The following is a 22,373-nucleotide window of genomic DNA, read 5'->3' on the forward strand; positions in this document are numbered from 1 at the left end:
CCATCTTGGGAACTGTGAATAACAAACTATCTTTTCCAAGTCAATTGCCTCCTGATCTCCTGGCCTCACCACACCTGAATAAAAACAAAATCCTGGGGTACATTTTAAAACAATTTAACCCCAGGTGCCAACTCTGATGGCCTAGTAATAGCTGTCCAGAGCGCAGGAATGAGAAGGAGTCTCAGGTTGAGTGGAAGTGTGAATGTCTGCCCTGAGCAGGGGAGTGAGGACTAGAGCTATGCACGAGAGGGTCTCCCCTCCCTGACATGGATGCTGTCCAAGGGGCCTTCCAGCTCTAACATTTAAGGATTTTAGGAAGTACTTTAAACCAGTCGCTTTTTCTAGAACTTTCATCATAGCTTTTATAATTGGAAATAATGATTTGCGAATACTCAAGTTTCAGTTATAGATGGGGTTTCTTCTATGGCTGACCCTGTGCTACACACAAAGAGGAACAACTATGAAACATCGTCCCTGACTTCCCCTGGGCCTTCGGAGGCAGCCACTCCCCAACCCTTATGGGTCTCTGGTAGCCTCCCTTTGTGGATGCTAGGGGGACTATCCCAAACCTTTTCTTCTCTTTTGAAGCCCCACTACTCCATATTTAACTCCTCGTTCTTGTCAAGTAACTTCAGCTTCTGCTGCTCAGAGAAAATGAATCCAACAGATTTGAATTCCCTTAACTTCTGGCTTTTGTCAGCCCATACTACATTCCGAGTTTGGCTGTAACTGCTGCAGTATCACCTTTTGGCCTCAAATCAGGGAGCTAGAAATGTGGCTTCTCCTCTCCCATCCAATCCCACCTCTAGGCTCTGACTTCCCTTGTCTCCTGCGTCCTCAGAGACTTTTATCTCTCAACTCTCCCCTCTCTCTCCTATGTTCCTATTAGCCTGTCTTAGTCAATTCTGGCTGCTATAACAAAGCGCTAGAGATTGGGTGGCTCATAAACAGCAGAAATTTATTTCTCACAGGTCTGGCTGGAAGTCTGAGATGAGGATGCCAGCATAGTCAGGTTCTGCTGAGGGCCCTGTTTAGGGTTACAGACAGCTGAATTCTCATTGTATCCTCACATGGAAGAAACGGGGTGAGAGGGCTCTCTAGAGTCGCTTTAATAAGAACTCTAATCCCATGTATGAAGGCTCCACCCTCATGACATAATTACCTCCCACAGGCCCCACCTCCTAATACTATCACATTGGAAGTTAGCTTTCAGCATACGCATTTTAGGGAGACACAAACATTGAGTCCATTGCATAGCCCTTTACCTTCCACAAATAGAACTGCTTCCACTATGCCCAAAGAAATACTAAAACCTCTTTCTTTAGCGCTACTCCATCTTCTCCTCTCCTGGAAGTCAGTATCTGATAGAGTTGTCCTCCCTCACGGATTCCACTCCACACCTCATATCTTCCTTTCCCTTACCCCACTCTATTCAGGCCTTGGTCCTCACCTCTTCACTGAAATTCCTCTCTGTGACATGATGAGTTCCCTTTGGGCACATTGAATTTGAGGTTCCAAAGCACATAAGAATGGAGAGGTCTACTAGGCAGTGTGTTATGTGGTCCAACTCTCTTTTGGTTCATATTTGCTTAGTATCTTTTCCCATCCCTCCATTTTCAACCTTTCTTCGTGGTTTTATTCTAGGTGTGTTTCTTGTCACACCTATAGCCAAATTAACAATGACAATGAATCCAATCTGATAACCTTTGTCTTTAATAAGCATGTGATCATTTATATTTATTTTGATTAATTACATATTTGGATTTATTTCTACCATCTTATGTTTACTGTTTACTATCCTTCCCCCCTCCTCCTTTCCCACTATATGTTGGATTGATAAAGTTTTCTAAATTGCCCCAATGCACATTTTACTTTTTCCTTTGTTGATTCAGAAGCTATAGATGATATTTCCCTTCATTTAGTAGTTTCCATTAATTTTAAAAGATGTGTTCTAAATTATAAATTTTAAAAATGTATTAAGCTGGGCATGGTGGCACACACCTGTAGTCCCAGCTACTCAGGAGGCTGAGGTGAGAGGATGGCTTGAGCCCAGGAGCTTGAGGTTACAGTGAGCTATGATGATGCCACTCCAGCCTGGGCAACAGAGCAAGCCTCTGTCTCTACAAAAAATGACAAATTTTAAAAATATATTAAGTCTCAAGTTATTCAGTACATGCATTCTCTGCCTATTTTTTCATAAGAAAAAGACACAATGAATTAGGTTATTGAATAGTAGAGCCAAGAAGAAGACTGCGGGAGGCAGCTTCTGACATGGCTCCTGATAACCCCCGCCTTCTGCTATTTACACCATGTGGAATTCTCTTCACCTGAGTGTGGGCTCAACCTAAGGACTAACTTCTAATGAATAGAATACAAATAAAAGTGATGGGATGTTACTTCCACGATTAGGTTCCAAAAGACTGTGACTTCTCACATGCTGGTGCTCTCTCTCTTTCTCTGTCATATTTTATTTATTTTTTTGGCCCACCACCAAAGGCAGGTAAGCTACTACTCTCTCTTGCTCTCTTGTTTGCTTTCTCTGATGAAGCCAGCAGCCACGTTTTGAGCTGCCCTATAGGGACATTTACTTTTTTTTTTTTTTTTGAGACAGAGTCTCCCTCCCTTGCCTGAGCTAGAGTGCCGTGGCGTCAGCCTAGCTCACAGCAACCTCAAACTCCTGGGCTCAAGCGATCCTCCTGTCTCAGCCTCCTGAGTAGTTGGGACTACAGGCGCTCGCCACCACTACCTGATAATTTTTTGTTTCTATTTTTAGTTGCCCATCTAATTTTTTCTATTTTTAGTAGAGACAGGGGTCTCGCTCTTCCTCAGGCTGGTCTCGAACTCCTGAGCTCAAGCGATCCACCCGCCTCGGCCTCCCAGAGTGCTAGGATTACAGGCATGAGCCACCACACCCGGCCGCTGGTATCTATTTTTATTCTTTGTGAAACCCAAAGCACTAGGCTGTTCAGGAATACAAGAAGATATTCAGTGTTATGGAGGGAGGAGAAATTCTGTTTGGTACCCAGCCTCACTCATTGCCAAATACCCTGAATTGCTATAATTCTTTTATAATTCAAATTTTACACAATAAGTTCTTCTATCTTTGATAAGACTATTACTAATTAATCAGAAAAAAAGGTTTGAAAGAATATTTTCAAACATTGAAAAATATTTTCAGTCATAAATCAAAGAAAACAAAAAAGTGGGAAAATATCTTTAAAAGATTTTGCTTTGATTTTTAAAAGACCATCGTTGACAGTACATACCTTTTTAAAGCGTCCTTGAGCAACTTATATCCCTCACACATGCTATGCTAACACTATGCATGCGCATATATTTAACACCTAATTTTCTGAAAACTCCATTGATCTTAAGATTATAAACATACACATTGTGTTTTCCCATAAGTTGCCAAATGTAGCTTCTCCCTGGCCCCCACCAAAAAATAAACCCTTTTTCTCTTCAAGATGCCTGTAATGAAGGTCTAAAATTGGGTTCATGATGGTGATGAAACTCTCATAATTTAAAGGACTACAGACTTGTAAGACAAGTGTATTTATTGGAGGATGGGTGGGTTTTTTTAAGCATTTTATTCTTTTAAAGCTTAAGATTTTCTTTGTATCACCATCAAATTGGTATTAACTGACAACTGACCAACGCTTAAGTGCACATAAAGTGGTAACATTCATCGGGTGTCAGGCAGGAGGGAGGGGAGAGGAGGGGATGGGTGTATTCACACCTAATGGGTGCAGTGTGCACAGTCTGGGGGATGGACATGCTTCAAGCTCTGACTCATGAGGGGCAAGGGCAATATATGTAACCTAAACATTTGTACCCCCGTAATATACTGAAATAAAAAAAGTTATTTTCTTTGTAAACTCCTGTCTTTATTGTTCTTCTTTTGGGTGTGTTTCTCGAAAAGAGATTATATAGTTTATTCTATGTTTGGTTATACCATACTATAACCATTAGGGCAAGATCCCAGACAAAAACAACACACTCCTCAGCTCTTATGGCCCCTGATGGAGTATGTTACAAAGCCAGCCACCCTCAGAAACATTCAGTGATGACAAAGTGCCCATGCTGTAACTGAACCTTTGATGTGCTCTACCCAGTACCCCCATTCCCTACACACACACACACACTTAAAATAACACTCTTCCTTAGGACCAGAGCTGATTCAAAGGCTGGCTTGTGTTTTCAGCAGAGGAGGCAGCACTGGGCATAGACTTGGAGTTTCCAGGGTAATTAAGGGAAATTTGCCCTACCTGGTGAAGGCAGGGGCCTCAGGGCTCAGGCTTCCTAAAATTTTGGGCACCAAGTTAAATGATCAACAGATCTCTCCCCTCCAGCATGTGACTGACCCCCAAGGCAGTGAACTGGGGCCCCATTGCTCCATCTATACTTATATCCCCGTGAATCATGTATTTATACCATGTATTTATACATGTCGATATACACTTCTATGATGCATGTAATATATACTTCTATTTTAATTTACATATGTAAAATGTAAAACTTTCAACCTTCAGAAGAGGTAAGTGGCTACCTCACCAGCGACGTGTACTAAATAACAGGTGTCAATCGCAGCAATCTTGCCCCAACTGACCAGGCCTAATGCTCCCAAACCGTCACTTTGTGCACAGAAAACCGGAGAAAGTGTTTATCCCCTTTCACGCGCTTCGTCAAAGGCCCCGCCACTTAGGGCTTTCGAGCCGCTGTAAACTTTGGACCTGTTTGTCAGAAGATGTAAAATTCACGTAACTTTAGGATACTGTATCCAGCGACCACAGGCCGCTCACTCTGTGACGCACGGTACAGGAAGACCAGACGCCCACTGTGCCTGTCCTACTCCAGCTGATCCAAACTCAAAGCAACATTTTTCAGTGTGAAAAATTAGAGAATAAATGGAAGCAAGAACGAATGGGCACAGGCAGGAAAACCCTGCTAGGTTCGCTACGAAGGTTCCAGTGGAAGCGCCCACCGCACCAGGCGCCAAGCCCTGGTGTGTGACCTCACTAACCCACAACAGTAAGCACCCCTTCAAGGCGAAAAATCTGACACATCGAGGCGGTATCGGAACCACCATCCGAAAATCCCAAAGCCGGGCTTCGGCGGAGCTGGACACAGGGCTGGGATCCACTGCGCATGGCCCAGAGCAGCGACCAATGGGAGCCCGGCGTGCGGGAGCGGAGGCGGGGCTATGTCATTCCGAGGCCCGCGCGGCTTCCGGGAAGAGGTGGGACCAGAAGTCAGTCATCGACCAATCGGAGGCCTCGCCGGCCGGTCTTCGAGCCAATTGCCTGCACGGGTGCGGGAGAGCTGGTTCAAATTAAGGAATCGAGGGGGGGAGAGAGGTTAACATGGCGGACGTGAGAGCGTCCGAGGGCCGGCCAGAGAGTACGAGCCGCCCGAGGCGGGTGGGAGTCTGGAGGAGGGAACCGGGACGAGCAGGCCGGTCCCCGTGCAGCGATGAGGCTCCTCCGGCATTCCTCCTCCACAAACAAAATGGTACGTTGCAAGATGGCCGCCCCTCCCTGTTGGTACAACCCTGGGTGGACTGTTCCATTTGTGCGTTCCTCCCCCGCCCGTTGTGGTCCATTCCAGCCTGCGTCCTTGTCAATTATGGGGACACCAGGACTGGGGAATGGGCCTTCCTGGGACCGTAGACAGGGGTTTAGTCACCCCTAGAATTATAGGGGCACACACATTGGGGGGTGGACACTCCTGGGGTTAGGCAGACTGAGGTGCAGGGAGGTAGGGAGCCCCCACCAGGAAGAGTTGGTGGTGGCAATGTAGGGACTAGGAGGGGACCTCTGGTTCCCTGGCTGGTCCGAGGTTGGGCCTGGCTGGGCAGTGTTTTCCTGTGCAGGCGGGGGTGGGGAGAATAGGTGGGAAATGTGGTGGGTCGGCCCTCCAAGGTTGGCAGGGAGGGCCCCAGGAGCGTGTCACAGCCCTGGAGGGGTGTGGCTGAGCCCCCAGAGTGGACCTCAGAGGGGCTTTGCTGCAGGGGAGAGGAAAGAAAGGGAGTGTATTCTAGGTCTCTGACCATCCACCGGTGGTGGGACCTGAAAGTCTGATGGAGGAGGGAGGGGGGGAATACTAGGCCAAGGGGATGATAGTTTATTTATCCATGTTATTCAGCTATTTCATAAAAACAACAATAATGCATAATTATAACATGCGTTAACCTCTGTTCTAATCACTTTCCATGAATCTAAGTCTTCACAACAACCTTAACTACTACCTCCATCTTCCCTGTATGGATGAGAGAACTGAGGCCCTGAGAGGTTGCCCAGAGGTGCCCAGCTGAGAAGTGCCAGGGCCAGCGCCAGAGGCAGGCTGTGCAGCTCCAGACTCTGTGGTCTCCACTGCTCCATTCGTGTCCCTACAGATGTCTGCTTTCTCTGCTCACCCTGTTCTCACCCCATCCCCACCAGGACTGTGAGCACCCATTTGCCCACAGCATCAGTGAACAGCGTTGTTCCACGGTGGGCAGGTCTATGCAGTCCTACCCCCAAAGGCCAAGGAAGCTGAGAGGCCAAAGAAGGAGGTTAACATCCAGTTTCTCAGAAAAAAAAAAAACAAAACAAAAACATTTAATAGGGACTTATGAACAGAAGCCATGTCCCAGATGGCCACAAGAGAGATAGTCTGGTGGATCCTCCTGCACTTACGGCTCCCCTCCCCAGGGTTTATGTACCATAGGGAAAGAATTGGTAGGGCAATTGAAGTCAACCCCTCAGGGAAAGGCAAGAATGCTGTGTGAATCTGCCTAAGGGCAGGATTTATGGTAACAGTAGATAAAGTAGAAATCTAGAAGCATTCCTGGAACAGAGGTTAATCAGAAGTTTACATGGCAGATCAGCATTCAAGATAGAGTTGCTTTAGCCTCTACAGGTGTACATCCCTCTGTGGGAGAGGGGGTGTTTTTCTTCCCCTGTTCCCAGGCAGGGGCAGTTAAGAGAGGCCGATTAATCACAGCACAGATTTCCATACTATGCATTTATTTGCTTACTGCATGCAGGGTCTTGGGCTAGTGGTGGGGATTCTGCACTGAACAAGACAGATATGGGTCCTGTTCCTGCCTGCTCTGGGGGTACGTTTTTGGAATTCCTGGTAGGCAGATTTTGGTTGTCCCAATGATAGGGGTGCTTAAGCATCGAATGGGCAGAGGCCTGGTGCTGGGGCACAGCCCCACACCACCAAGACTTGTAATATACATGAATGTCATTTCAGGGTGGTACAAGGAGGCCTCCCAAAATTTTTTTCTGGCTTTTTTTTTGTTTGTTTGTTTTGAGATAAGAGTCTCACTCTGTGGTCCTGGCTAGGGTGTAGTGGTGTCATCATAGCTCACTGCAACCTCAAACTCCTGGGCTCAGGCAATCTTCCTGCCTCAGCCTCCCGAGTAGCTGGGACTACAGGCATGCGCCACCATGCCCAGCTAATTTTCTTTTCTGTTTTTAGTAGAGACAGGGGCTTGTTCTTGCTCAGGCGGGTCTTGAACTCCTGAGCTCAAGTGATCTGCCCACCTTGGCCTCCCAGAGTGCTAGGATTACAGGTGTGAGCCACCACACCCAGCCTCCCAAAATGTTTCTTATTAAAAGGGAACAATGGGTCTGAAGTTGGGAAACGATGCTTCCTTAGGTCGGGCCTGTCCCAGGAAGCCCTTCAGTCGGGTACGGAGGGCCAGGAGGGGCAGAAAGGTGAGGGAAGAAGGATGGTATAGCAATGTAAATTTTGCCATCTTGGCCTGTTTGGTTTTAAAGAACAGCAGTTGTACCCTCCCCATGGCTAGGTCTCCTCTGTGGACTCAGTCAGTGGTGACGGGTGTGGAAGACGCCCCATGTCTTATTACTACTCAGGGCATGTGACCTGGAGAGCAGGATCTGGTCGACAATAGCTTCCCAACATGAAGCAAAATAAGCACAAGATGTAAACAGGAAATGATTCACCATCTGGTTGCCCCCAGCGGGTTGGAGGGGCAGGTGATAGGGGAGCGTGGGGGGTGTAAGTTATTGTGTCTGTCCTGGTTCTTGGGGGCTCCTGGTGTTCACTCTATTACTAGGAAGTAAACAGACACTTCTGTTTCCAGCCTTGTGGACTGATTTGTATTAGACCAACTCTCCTGCCGAGAGCAACCAGAAAAGCTGGATTAAGATTCCTGTTTTTGTTTCTAAGTCTATTGCAAAGCCCAGGAGAACAAATTATCTTCAAGGCCATCAGCTCACTGCGTGCTGACATCCAGAGCAGAAGAGTTGATGGGGACACATAAAAGTAAAATAAACTAGCTCCAGATTGTTGATGCAGATCAACAGAGCAATCCATTAATATGGATGATATGAAATGATAAATAAAAGAGTGGGGTGCGGTGGCTCATACCTGTAATCCCAGCTATTTAGGAGGCTGAGGTGGGAGGAGTCCAGCCTGTGCAGTGAGACCCCATCTCAAAAAAAAGCTTGAGAAATCACTGTATTCCATAGTGGGAAAACTCCTGTTAGGGACTAAAAGAACAAAAATCTGCCTTAGGTTTTTTTATTTAGAGAAGAACATAATTTTTTTTCTTGACCCCCATGTGGCACCCCACAGGGTGGACTCCACCACTCACAAGCTGTGTGACCTGCGGCAAGTTACCCAGGCTTCTCGGGGCCTCAGCTTCCCCATCGGAGCAATGGGGATAGCAGTGGTGCTCACCTCATGGGGTTGCCTGGGAATGTGAGGTAAGAAATGTAAGCCACTTAGAAAAATCTCAGAAGACACTAGGTCAGATTGGCTCTCATTATGAATCCCTTATTCATTCCTTCAATACACATTTATTGTCTCGTTTGTGCCAGATACTGGAGATCTGCTTGGCACACAGTGAGTGCTCAATGAGCAGTGTTAAGTGAATGAATGCAACGGCTTTTTAAGGCCAAGTTGGGGCCCGCCCTAATCGACAGGTTGGAGGAGCCCGGAGCTGAGTTGTGAGGGGGAGAGGAGGGAGGGAGGTTGGAACCGCCACACCAGAAGGGGCTTTGAGCCTAGGCTCAGGGAGAGGCTTTGGACCTGCAGGTGTGGGGAGCCACGGAGGTCTCCATGCAGGACTGGTCTCACCTGGAGATGCGCTTTCCCCTTTCAGGTACCTGGGAATGTCACATCCCAGACCTGCTCAGCTCCCCCAAACTGCTGTCCCTGTGTTTGGGAGCTGCATGTTCCCAAACGGCCTGCCTCATGGATGGGAAACCTGAGGTCCAGGGAGGTATGGGGACTGAGCTAGCATTCACTTGGGGAAACAGTGTGACATTATCTGGAAAAGTTAGAGGTATAAAGCCTACAACCCACCGATTCATTGCCTATGTGGACCAGATGTGTACAGGAGTGAACAGTGCAGCGTTGCTCCCAACAGCAAGAACCAGAAAGAACCCAAAAGCCTGTTACCAGGAGAATATGGATGCACGGGTTGCACACGCACACCACGGACTACTACACAGCAGTGGAAATGAACAACCACTGCTCTAGGCAAATACAAATCGTAGCAACAGCCGAGAGCAAAGGCCTGGAGCAGAGGGACGCATGCGTGCACTGGGACCCAGCCTCCCTGCCGTGCTTGCCGGGACGACTGGGCAAATCATTTAACCACTCCGTGCCTCAGTTCCCTCATCTGTAAAACAGACATGGTGATAGTGTCTATCCCACAGGCTGTTGTGAGGATTGAAATGATTTAAAGGATTTTAAATGTATAGGGGACAGTGCCTGGCACACGCATTAAGTGCTATGTGAGTGTTAAGATAATAGTAGAATCTCCAGTGGGGAAAAACAAGTCGCCTAAGATTATGTACATTTAAAAAGTTCACAAACAACAAAAATTAAAGAAGATGATGTTTAGGTGTTTAGGTATTCTTATATGTTATAAAGTTCCTTTCTTTAAAAAAGAGGGTAACAAGCAGAAAGTAATTTGGGAGCTGCAGAGAGGCAAGGGTGAGGGATGGGGAAGTGAGCCAGGGTACATGCGTTGCTGGCAATGTCTGCGCCTCAGGATAGGGGTGGGATCCGGGGCTCGCTGTGTAATGAAAAGGAAGACTTCAGGACTAGGGTCTTGGTCCTCGCCCTCAGGCTAACTGGGTGCTCTAGGTAGGAAGGAGTCGGCCCTGCCCCATGGCTCCTCCCTGCCCCGCAGGGAGCCACTCAGAGGTGTGCAGATGGCTGGGCTCTCACAGCCAGCCAGAGGGAGATGGGTCCCAGAGAGTAAGAAAGGAGGAAGACAACCTGAGCTAGTCAAAGAGATGGGTCTAACCAGTCAAAAGGCTTAAGAGGGTCCCAATCTAAGGGAGGAGGCAAAGCCTGTCCTAGGGAGGAGGAGGTCAGGCCCACCGAGGGGCCCCCCAGAGGACTTGTTTCCCTTGTGGTTTTTTTGCACTTCCTGTTCCCTTGCTCACTGCGGAAGTTCCTCTTCTTACCCTGCACCCAGAGCCTAGCTGGAGAGGACAAGGGCAGAAAGCACCATGAGTGGCGGCCCTATGGGAGGCAGGCCCGGGGTCCGGGGAGGACCCGCGGCTCAGCAGAACATACCCTCCACCCTCCTCCAGGACCACGAGAACCAGCGGCTCTTCGACATGCTTGGACGAAAATGTTGGGTGAGCTGGGGATCTCCTGGCCCTCCCTGTCTCCCTTCCTTTCCTCTTCTTCCTCCTCCTCCTCCCTCCTCATCTTCCCCATCCTTCCCTTCTCCTGCTCTTTCCTCCCCCTCCTCCTGTCCCTCTCCATCATCTCCTCTCCTAGAATCCACTCATCATCGGCCACCCATCCCGGGAAAATCTCAATTGCCTCTGGCTGCAGCTCTTCCTTCATGCGCATGACAGCCATGAGGAAGGAAGGACCAGGTCTGGCTCCAAGACCCTCTGGCTATCCCTAACCAGACTCCACTGACCCTTGCTCTCCTCTCCCAGACCCTGGCCACCGCAGTTGTTCAGCTGTACCTGGCGCTGCCCCCTGGAGCTGAGCACTGGACCAAGGAGCATTGTGGGGCTGTGTGCTTCGTCAAGGATAACCCCCAGAAGTCCTACTTCATCCGCCTTTACAGCCTTCAGGTGACCACCCCACCCCCGGACTCGCAAGCCAGTTCTCAACCTGCAAACCCAGATCTGTGTCTGCGGCCCTGAGCCCTGGGACCAGATCAGTGAACCCCTGAGGCCCAGAACAAAAGCCCTGTCAAGATCCCAAATTCTGGTTGGCCGTTCTAAGTCTACAGTGCTAACCCAGGAGTCTCCATATCAAGATCTCTCAACCCTCAAATGTTAGCTCACCTCCTAAGCCTAATCTATTCTACAAATCCAAAAATTGAGTACTATATTTATGCCTGATCCTATTCTAAACTCAACACTTTTCATCCCAGGAATCCCCCATCAAAACTCCTGAACCCCAATGTTTGCCTAGCTCTTAAGTCATAAATCTGTTCCCCAAATCCCAAACCTGAGTATTACATTGAGTCTTTTTTTTTTTTTTTTTGAGACAGAGTCTCACTCTGTTGCCCGGCCTAGAGTGCTGTGGCGTCAGCCTAGCTCACAGCAACCTCAAACTCCTGGGTTCAAGTGATCCTCCTGCCTCAGCCTCCCGAGTAGCTGGGACTTCAGGCATGCGCCACCATGCCCAGCTAATTTTTCTCTATATATTTTTAGCTGTCCATATAATTTCTTTCTATTTTTAGTAGAGACGGGGTCTCGCTCTTGCTCAGGCAGGTCTCGAACTCCTGAGCTCAAACTATCCGCCTGCCTCGGCCTCCCAGAGTGCTAGGATTACAGGCGTGAGCCACCTCGCCCGGCCTACACTGAGTCTTGAAGTCCAAATCTGTCCTTTTAAACTCACAGCATGGACCCCAGAATTCCCATTAAAACTCCTGAACACTCAAATAGTGACATAGTTCCTATGCAAAAAATCTGTTCCATAAATCCCCAACCTGAATTTTCACGGCTTAAACCCCATATTCATCCTTCTAAACCCATAAAGATGGACCCAGCAAAACTTCAAGATCCCAAGGCCATCAGATATTGACCAAACTCCTAAACCCATACTCTGTTCTACAGACCCCAAATTTACATATACCTTAGCTGGACTCCTCTCAAAACTCCCAAGTCTGTATGTCTGAACCCCAACTCCTAAATACTAAAAGCCTACCTGCCATGAAGTGGGAGTGGGTACAAGATTGAGTCTATGAATGAGCCTCAGTTTCCTAGGACTGGAGTCCTACATTCTCAAATTCACTCCCCCAAGTCCCACATCTAGGGCCCTGAACCCCAAATCCAAACCTTTCACAAAAGTAGCTGACTCCCAGATTATACCCCAACCCTCCGCATCTGATAACCTATACCCCAACTCTGATGCTGAGCTGAAAATCTCCAAATCAGACCCTGAGACCCCAGATCGGGACACCATGCTCCCTGCCCAGATAACAAAGGCCTGCCATCCAGGGCATGCCTTAGTGCCAGCATGTCTCCTACCCTGCACCTCTCCAGGCTGGCCGGCTGCTCTGGGAACAGGAGCTGTACTCACAGCTGGTCTACTCTACTCCCACCCCCTTCTTCCACACCTTCGCTGGAGATGTAAGTGACTAACCAACCCCTGGGCCTCAGTTGGGGTGTGGGGAGGAGATGGGAAAGCATGGGGGGCCTGGAAGGCTGCTGACCCCAAGGCATGTGCAGGACTGCCAAGCAGGGCTGAACTTTGCAGACGAGGGCGAGGCCCAGGCCTTCCGGGCCCTGGTGCAGGAGAAGATACAAAAAAGGAATCAGAGGCAAAGTGGAGGTGAGGAGGCTTAGGGGAAGAAAGGAAGTTGGGCAGAGGTGAGTGCAAGGGTGGGGAGCTAGAAAAGCCCCCTCTCATGGTTCCAGCTCCCAGTCCACCTGCTATCTCTCCACAGACAGACGCCAGCTACCCCCACCACCAGCACCAGCCAATGAAGGTGAGTTCTCTAGTGCAAGTACTAAGTAGTAAGGGGCTAGCCCAGAAACCTGTGGCAGGTTGTGATAGCTCTCTACACACTCCATCTTCCCAGAGAGAAGAGGAGGGCTCCCGCCCCTGCCCCCACACCCAAGTGGAGACCAAGGGGGTGAGTACTGATTCTTTCCTGTGCCTCTGGCTGAACGAATGTGGGGGCAGTGGGTGGATGGATGAGTAGTTGGGTGGGTACGTAAGTGGGTGAATGGGTGGGTGGATGGCCAGGTGGAGGGGTAGATGGGTGCATGGGTGGATGGATGGGCAGATGGATGAGTTTATAGATGGATAATTGGGTGAATGGATAGGTAGAAGGATGGGTATGTGGATGGATGAGCAGGTGCATGGACATGTGGAGGGACTGGTGGTAGATAGATGGCTAAATGGGGGTTGAATTGATGGGAGGATGAAAGCATAAATAGATGTATGATACATAGATGGGAATATAGATGTATAGGTGAATGATATGTGGATAGATGGATGATTGAGTGAATGAATGAGTGAATGAACAGTAAATAAATGACAGCAGTGATTGAGTGAATGATTGAGTAAATGAATAATTTAACAAATTAATTAGTCAATGAGTCAGTGAATGAATGAGTTAATACTTAAGTGAAGGCCGGGTGAGGTGGCTCAGGCCTGTAATCCTAGCACTCTGGGAGGCCGAGGCAGGTGGATTATTTGAGCTCAGGAGTTTGAGACCAGCCTGAGCAAGAGCAAGAACCTGTCTCTACTAAAAAAATAGAAAGAAATTAGCTGGACAACTAAACATATATAGAAAAAAAATTAGCTGGGCATGGTGGCGCATGCCTGTAGTCCCAGCTACTCGGGAGGCTGAGGCAGGAGGATCGCTTGAGCCCAGGAGTTTGAGGTTGCTGTGAGCTAGGCTGATGCCACGGCACTCTAGCCTGGGCAACAGAGTGAGACTCTGTCTCAAAAAATAAATAAATACATAAATAAATAAATAAATATAAAAATACTTAAGTGGAGCTGGGTGTGGTGGCTCACACCTGTAATCCTAGCATGTTAGGAGGCCCAGGCAGGAGGATTCCTTGAGCCCAGGAGTTTGAGGTTGCTGTGAGCTATGATGACAGCACTGTACTCTAGGTGACAGAGCAAGACCCTGTCTCAAAAAACAAAAACAAAACAAACAAACAAAAAACTTAAGTGGTAAGGATGAGTGAATGAATAAATGGATGAATCAGTGAACGTGTGAATGGTTTGTGTGATCCACCCACTTCTCCATAGATCCTACTTGAACTCCTCACCCACTGCCTCCATGACCATCTCTCTCTCTCTCTCTCTCTCTCTCTCTCTCTCTCTCTCTCTCTCTCTCTCTCTCTCTCTCACACACACACACACACACACACACACACACACACACACACACACACACACACACACACACTCCCCCCAACAGTCTTCCCATTTCTTGCCAGTATGCTTTGGTTGGTAGGTAAGTGGAACAGTGGTCCAACCACCCTATTTTCCCCACAGGTACACCAGCTGGCCCACTGGCCCTGGGGCTGGTGACAGTGGACATCCAGAACCCTGACATCACAAGTTCACGATACCGAGGACTCCCAGCACCTGGACCTGGCCCAGCTGATAAGAAACGTTCAGGGAAGAAGAAGATTAGCAAGGCTGATATTGGTGCACCCTGTGGATTCAAGTAAGAACCTTTCCCCAGTGGGCGCACAGATCCCTGGGGGTGGAGGGACATATGAACAGGTGGACAGCTGAGTGGATGGAAGGATGGGCAGATGGATAGGTGGGTGGGTGCAGGGCTGGGACTAGGGAGAGGTAAATAAGGCACCTAGGGTGCAAAATTTAAGAAAGTAGTCACTCTGGGGGTCGTGCCACTGTTATTCATGACTCTGAGAGTGAGTGCCTCCTTAAATTTTATACCCTAGGCATCTCACTTGCCTCACCCTAGTCCCACCCGAAGTGGGGTGGTTGGGGAGGGGGTGGGTGGGTGGATGGATAGATAAATGGATAGATGAATAAATGAGTGAATGGGTTGAAGAATGTATGGCTAAGTGGTTGGACGGACAGGTGGATGGGTCTATGGGAAGTGGGTGTGTAGACGGATGGGTGAGTGGATGAGCATGTGGACAGATTGATAGGCAGGCTGATTGGTTTGCAGACAAGCTGGATGGGGATGGATAGGTAGACAGACAGGTGGATGAAAGGACAGTTCAATGGATAAGTGAACTGAATTGTGTGATTGAATGGGTAGAAAAATGAGTGGATGGAAAAAGGTGGACACATGGGTAGATGGATGGGTGGATAGACAAATGTATGTGAGGACAGATTGGTGGGCAGATGGGTAAACAAATACACGTGCATGTGGGCAGATGGTTGGAGAGAAAGATGTACGGAGAGATCAGGGGTCCAACAGATGAATGTAAATGGATAGGCAGACAAATGAATGAGTGGTTTATGGGATCCACCCACTTCTTCATAGATGGATGGTAGATGGATGGATGAGTGGACAGATCAGCACCACAAACTATGGACTCCTTCTAATCCCATAACTCCTGCTTGTACTCATTCACTCATTCATTAATTCTGGCCCCTCAGAGTCCCTCTGGGCAGGAGAGGGCAAAGGGCTTCACTAGGAAGGGAGGGAAAAGGGCAGTGGGGCTTCACTGTAGTCTTCTCATCTCCCCCAGACATGTCAGCCATGTGGGGTGGGACCCCCAGAATGGATTTGACGTGAGTAATTCCAAAGTCTCCTGGACCCTACTCAACCCACCCACACCCTTCTAGAGACCACTGCTCAGAGTCCACCCCCAGATCCCACCCTTCCCACATCCCTCTCACATCTCTCACTGGGATGGAACCAATATTAATCCATGTCCTTTCCCTCCTCACTTTATTCTTTTACCCCTGCCCTGGCCTTTTCCTTCTGAGCAGGTGAACAACCTCGACCCGGATCTGCGGAGTCTGTTCTCCAGGGCGGGAATCAGCGAGGCCCAGCTCACCGATGCTGAGACCTCCAAACTTATCTACGACTTCATTGAGGACCAGGGTGGGCTGGAGGCTGTGCGACAGGAGATGAGGCGCCAGGGTGAGCCCCACTTCCGTACATCCCCTTCTTCTCCAGCCCTGGCAGCCGATACCTAAGAGATACACTGAAGTCACTCAGTCCTCATGGGAATGCCTATACTGCCTGAATCAGGAGTTGGGGTACCCATTGTACGAATGAGCAAAACTGAGGCTCAGAAGAAAATAGTAATCACAGCTGTGTGTTATTTTGCCCCCACAGATCCGCTTCCACCGCCCCCACCGCCATCCCGAGGAGGGAACCAGCCCCCACGGCCCCCTATTGTGGGGGGTAACAAGGGTCGTTCTGGTCCACTGCCCCCTGTACCTTTGGGGGGTGCTCCACCCCCACCAACACCCCGGGGACCCCCACCCCCAGGCCGAGGGGGCCCTCCACCACCACCCCCTCCAGCCACTGGACGTTCTGGACCACCTCCTCCTCCTCCGCCTCCTGGGGCTGGGGGCCCGGCCCTGCCACCCCCCCCTCCGCCACCACCACCACCACCACCCAGCTCAGGGGATGGGCCAGTCCCTCCCCCACCCCCACCTGCTTTGGTGCCTGGGGGGGGCATGGCCTCTGGTGGGGGTCGGGGGGCACTTTTGGATCAAATCCGGCAGGGAATTCAGCTGAACAAGGTGAGGATGGGCAGGATGGAGGATTGGGGCTGTGGGATTCTGGGGTGTTCTGTACAAGTCAGGATATTGGGGGGCTAATGCTGGGACTGATTGGGGTACCAGGCTTTGGGGGTTCAGTGATAGGGTTGGGAGGTTGGAAAACCTCAAAGGGGCTTGGAGTGTGTGGGAGGAGAAATAATGGAGATGAGGAGGGGAGAAATGCTCCTCTCCCAGGCCCTGAGCCCTCCGTGCTGAACCCTCCTTGTGCAGACCCCTGGGTCCCTAGACAGCTCAGCGCCGCAGCCGCCACCCCAGAGCTCGGAGGGGCTCGTGGGGGCCCTGATGCACGTGATGCAGAAGAGAAGCAGAGCCATCCACTCCTCGGGTGAGCCGATCCCACCAGGACTGCGAGCCTGGTTTCCATGGCTAGCACTGGCCTGAAAACAACCCCAGCAGTCACCATCAGTAGTGACATTAGCCCCATCTGTTGATGACAGTATTACATGAATCTTGTATCATTCCCTTTTGACAATGTCACCATTGTCACTATGTAACAATAATATAATTAACTGTATCTTTGACAGTAACAGTAATGCCAGGCTGTGTTCACAAAATTAACATTAATCCCATATGTTCAGTGCTATTAACATTAGCCTACTGTGATGACAATATTGCAAAGAATCCCAACTTTGACAATACTGTTAACTATAACTCATTATGTGATAATAACATTATAACTAACCCAATCTTTTTATAATTATGTTAATATTAATTTCCTAATGTATCAATAATATTGTCATTAACCCATTATATGAGGATAATATTAATCTCAGCCTATTATGTGACAATAATATAATTAATTCCAGATTTCACAATAATATTAACATTAACCACAAAATATCCATGAGATTAACATGAATCCACTGTATGATAATATTATACGGACCTCATCTTTTGACAGTGATATTACTACCATTAACCCCATTATGTCAACAATATTAGCATTAACCAGCCATGAAACAATAATAAATTACCCCACCTTTGCTAATAATGTTTAAATTTGTCCCATTAAGTGACAAACAGATTAACATTAACCCTTTGTGGGACAATATAACCAGATTTTTGACAATATTAACCTCAACTCCAACTAGAACCCAGACCCTGACTATAATCTCTCTAGTCTTAAATGGAAACCCTAACCCTCCCTCCTCTAGCTGGAGACCTCAGCCCCCCAGGGCCATGTCCTCACCTCCCAGGTCCTAGGAACCCCTCACGCTGCCCAGCCTGAGTCCCACCCCACATCTTTCTCTTCTTGCAGACGAAGGGGAGGACCAGGCCGGCGATGAGGAAGAGGATGATGAATGGGATGACTGAGTTGCCACCCCGTGCTCCTGCCCACCGGCCACAGCTCCCATTCCATCTGCTCTGGGCCACCCTCTGCTCTCTGCTTCCAGGGCCCCAAGCCCTGTTTCTCTCTTTCTTTTTTTTTTAATGGAGACAGAGTGTCACTCTGTCACCTTGGGTAGAGCACCGTGGCATCAGCCTAGCTCACAGCAACCTCCAACTCCTGGGCTCAAGCGATCCTCCTGCCTCAGCCTCCCAAGTAGCTGGGACTACAGGCATGCGCCACCATGCCCGGCTAATTTTTTCTATTTTTAGTTGCCTGGCTACTTTTTTTTCTATTTTTAGTAGAGACGGGGTCTCACTCTTGCTCAGGCTGGTCTCGAACTCCTGACCTCAAGCAATCCTCCCGCCTAGGCCTCCTAGAGTGCTAGGATTACAGGCGTGAGCTACTGTGCCCGGCCCCCAAGCCCTGTTTCTTCCCCATCAACCCTTCCAATGCTGTTATCCCTGCCTGGTCCCCACACTCACCCTAGCAATACCCAGTTCCCTTTTTATACAAAAGTTCTCAGTTCTCATCACTCAAGGATTTTTAAACAAAAATAAAAGAATTGTCTTTTTGTCTCTACATCTCAGTTTGCTTACTTTCCAAATGTGGGAACTTCGGGTCTCTTTCCCTCAAAGTCCCTTTTATTCACTTATCCCATTTTATTTACTTAGCATTACATGTATATAGTCATTTCGCCCGTGTTTCTTTGTTTCCTTCTGCCCTTCTGTCTTTTCATAAACATTTATGGCCACGTACCATTTTAGGGGCTGGGGATCAAGCAGTGGAAAAAACCAGACAAAAATTCCTGCCCTCATGGGGTAGAATCAACATTCTAGGGGAGCAGATAGGAAACAAGAAATCAAATCCAAGTAAAAGATGGCTATAGATCATAAGTGCTATGAGTGCTGAGGCAGAGACACAGAGGAAACAACATTCAGATGGAGCGGTCAGGGAAGGCTACTTGGAGGAGGCGATGGTTGTGCCATATCTAAGGAGAGAGAAGGGTCTGCCAGGTGAATATTTGGGGGAAAGGCATTCCAGGCAGAGGGAACAGCCAGTGCAAAGGTGAGAAAAAGCTTGGTGTGAGGCTGGGTGTAGTGAATGAGTGGGCGAACCATTTAGTCATTTATGTATTCAATTATTTGTTTAAAAATTGTTCAATCAACACAGTACTAGATCAAGAGCATACCCAATGACCACACCTCCACACTCTCCGTGCACACAAAAAATCACACGTAAGGATCCTGATAGGAGGGTCCCCCTCTCAATTATAAAATTTAGCTCTGCCCTGTTCTCAGTGTAAACCAAGCACCAGCCAATTGCAACAGAAGAGGCAGAGTTAATAATGAGATAGCGGCCAGGCGTGGTGGCTCACGCCTGTAATCCCAGCACTATGGGAGGCCAAAGCGGGCAGATTGTTTGAGCTCAGGAGTTCGAGACCAGCCTGAGCAAGAGCGAGACCCTGTCTCTACTAAAAATAGAAAGAAATGATTTGGACAGCTAAAAATATATATAGAAAAAATTAGCCAGGCATGGTGGCTCATGCCTGTAGTCCCAGCTACTCAGGAGGCTGAGGCAAGAGGATCGCTTGAGCCCAGGAGTTTGAGGTTGCTGTGAGCGAGGCTGGCGCCACGGCACTCACTCTAGCCTGGGCAACAGAGTGAGACTCTGTCTCAAAATAAATAAATAAATAATGAGATAGGCCTGCTCTAGAACTCGGGCAAGATGCCTCACCTCTGAGACTTGGTTTCTTCATGTGTACAACAGGGGTCACTGATGTCCAACTGGGATCCCACCAGGTCACCTCTCCTCCTCCCCCAGGACTTGCTCCCCCAGAAACAAAGGAGTAACTCAAAACTGTTCCTGGCGTTTAAAGCTTTTTCTAAGTGTTGACCCTAAGAAATATTGATTTATAGAAATGCCCCATATATTTTTAGAGACAGAAATGCTTTCAGGAGTCTTGCCCTAAAGGAAAATGTAAACATGTTAATTCGCATATCAAAAGCTGCCTCGCCACAGGAAGGCGTCTCAATGGTCAGTAGCAGCTGCTTTCTCACCTGCTTTGAAAGACAAAGCAGGTCTTGCCTTGGGACAGGCTGCCGGAGATGCAAGCTGATCATAAGATATGCTGCCCGATGGGGCCCAGACGGAACCTTGTGGTTAAAGTAAATAGCATAAGAGACAGCTCATGTTGACTTCCGAAGAAATCTCTGTTCTAATACACAATAACCAGAGCCAAGATGTCTCCGATTTTGCTGAAGTAATAGCCTTATCATAAAACTTAGAAGTTTGCCCTAAGAAGATTTTATAACTCATTGTTCACCTAGATAGAGTTAGTTAAGGGATCTGTAGTAGCCTTTTAGAAGACTTTGACCCTAAACCAAACTACCTATCATTATGTAAATCCCGTTACCCTTGGCAACCGAAAAATCTTCCGGGCACCCTGCTTTGTCTATCTTCATAAATCTTTACTTTATAAACTATATCTTTGGCTCTGTGTATTGTTTTTATTTTTGTTTCCTACTATTTTTTCATCCTTTGCGACGACCCCTGTCTGAGGGACCCGAACTTTTGCTGGGAGCATAGCTAACTCCCCGCATCCAAGGGAGTAATTAGAAACTCCTGCACATCAAAACCTAGAATTGAGGTCCCCGTCCCTTTCCATTTCTGAAATCTGGTGGATTCAAGATCTCAGATATCCTATCTTTAGAAGAGGAGAAGGAGGAGGAGAGAGGGGAGAAAGAGAGAGGGCTGGCTTCTTCCTTCTGCAAAAGACCAGTAGAAGAAGTTCTGAACGTGGAGGGAATGGGGTGTGTTGGGGGAAGAAACGAGTGAGGAGGTAGGAGCAGCAGTGAGGGAGGAGGTGTGGGGATGGGAGCTGGCTTTTCCCCTTAAGAATCCCCTGTGGAAGAGGGAATTCCACCCCCCCACCAGCTACAAAAGAAAGGAGTCTCAGGTTCCCTTTAATTCATTTTTCTTCACCTCCCACTCCACTCCCCACCTGTTCCCACCCCAGCCAGGTCCCCAGGCAGGCACTGAGTGTAGAAAGGGCCCATTGGCATCACTTATCCCTGCTCCCAGTCCCCCACAAAAACCCTATAAATCCAGTGTTCTGGGACCCCTCCGCCAGGCTTTGTCCTGGGAAAGACCTTCCATCAAGCAAGCCCTGAATCCCCACGAGCGCTGGCTAGAGCAGGCACAGACTTCGGGTAAAAGAATGGACTGTGAGCAGCTGCCTGACCACTCTGGGCCTCAGTTCCCTCAGTCTTTAAAATGAGGCTAAAAATCCTCACCTCACAGGGCTGTGGCAAGAATTAAAGTAGATGACATCTGCAAAGTGTCTGGCTCCTCCTAGGCTTCTAGAAATGTTACCTGCTGTTATCGTTGCTATTTTGTTTTTATAACTGGATTTCGCTAACCCTGAGTCACCACTGATTATAAAACGCACCATTATTTTATGTATCACTAAGAAGACAAAAAACTGATGCCATTTAAATGATGACTCACCAGTACTTGTAAGACGCAGGCTGATTGCGTAGATGCTAAAAAATGAAATGCTTCTGGAGCCCTGGCTGGTAATGTTGTTTCTTACCACATGTATGTTTGCTCGTGAGAACTCGTTACACTGTTCACCCCTGGTCTGTTTACTCTTCTGTGTCTGTGTCTTTATGTATGTTACAATCCAAAATGAGGTTTACATTAAAATAGGTCAAACCTGTGCAGCTTGCAATAGATAAAACCTTGTATTGGCTCCAGCATCGGGCAAGACAGTATATACAGTAGGCATTAAATTAATGCTGAATGAACAGACAAACGGCTGGAAGTGGGACACAGTACTAACAGGACAGCCTCTTACTTTTGAGGTCTCCTGAAATGGTGCTAGTACAGAAAGATTCAATTTCCAGATGAGCAGAAGACACACACCCCAAGGCCACCTATCCGAGGTTTTACAGATAAAGAAACTGCTGAAGGTCACACAATTTAGTAAAGAGTAGAGATGAGACATGAGCCAGGGAGTCAGGCTCCAGGCTCCTGGCCTTTACCCACCACATCACACTGTTTGGGGAGGGCCGAGGGATGCGCCCTACGGCCCACAGACCCCTCTATCTCCCCCCAAAATCCAGACAGGCAGAGGTCATGTCTGAAACCACTCTCGTGGGTTAGACAGGTCTCCTGACTCCCGGGAGTGGGAGGACCTGCCTGCCTGGGGACACTGAGGGGCACGTGAGGACCACCATCTGACTCTGTCCTAAGGGAGGGAAGCGGATACCCTGTGGGATTTACACTGCTGACTGTTCAACTCAGGGCAGGCAGGGGCTGGTGGAACCTCAGACCAGCCAGCCACTTCTCCAGC

At 48.5% G+C, this 22,373-nt stretch overlaps 1 protein-coding gene across 4 annotated transcripts; it reads left to right on the forward strand.

The window, feature by feature from the left end:
• The first annotated feature begins 5,334 nt into the window (after window positions 1-5,334).
• WAS (WASP actin nucleation promoting factor) lies at window positions 5,335-18,140 on the forward strand. 4 transcript variants are annotated; one of them, XM_045538051.1, is made up of 14 exons: window positions 5,335-5,511; window positions 8,590-8,720; window positions 10,566-10,613; window positions 10,926-11,066; window positions 12,489-12,575; window positions 12,675-12,777; window positions 12,893-12,934; window positions 13,028-13,081; window positions 14,464-14,638; window positions 15,642-15,684; window positions 15,886-16,039; window positions 16,238-16,650; window positions 16,900-17,014; window positions 17,948-18,140. In XM_045538051.1, exons 3-14 carry the CDS (start codon window positions 10,593-10,595, stop codon window positions 18,001-18,003), a joined length of 1,404 nt encoding a protein of 467 aa, XP_045394007.1. In that variant the 5' UTR covers window positions 5,335-5,511; window positions 8,590-8,720; window positions 10,566-10,592; the 3' UTR covers window positions 18,004-18,140. The 4 variants fall into 4 exon arrangements, with proteins under 4 accessions (XP_045394007.1, XP_045394006.1, XP_045394004.1 ...); XM_045538048.1 differs by having other exon boundaries at window positions 5,336-5,511; window positions 10,448-10,613; XM_045538050.1 differs by lacking the exon at window positions 8,590-8,720.
• Window positions 18,141-22,373: the final 4,233 nt, after the last annotated feature.

This window comes from Lemur catta, chromosome X, assembly GCF_020740605.2.
Source record: "Lemur catta isolate mLemCat1 chromosome X, mLemCat1.pri, whole genome shotgun sequence".
NCBI lineage: Eukaryota > Metazoa > Chordata > Mammalia > Primates > Lemuridae > Lemur > Lemur catta.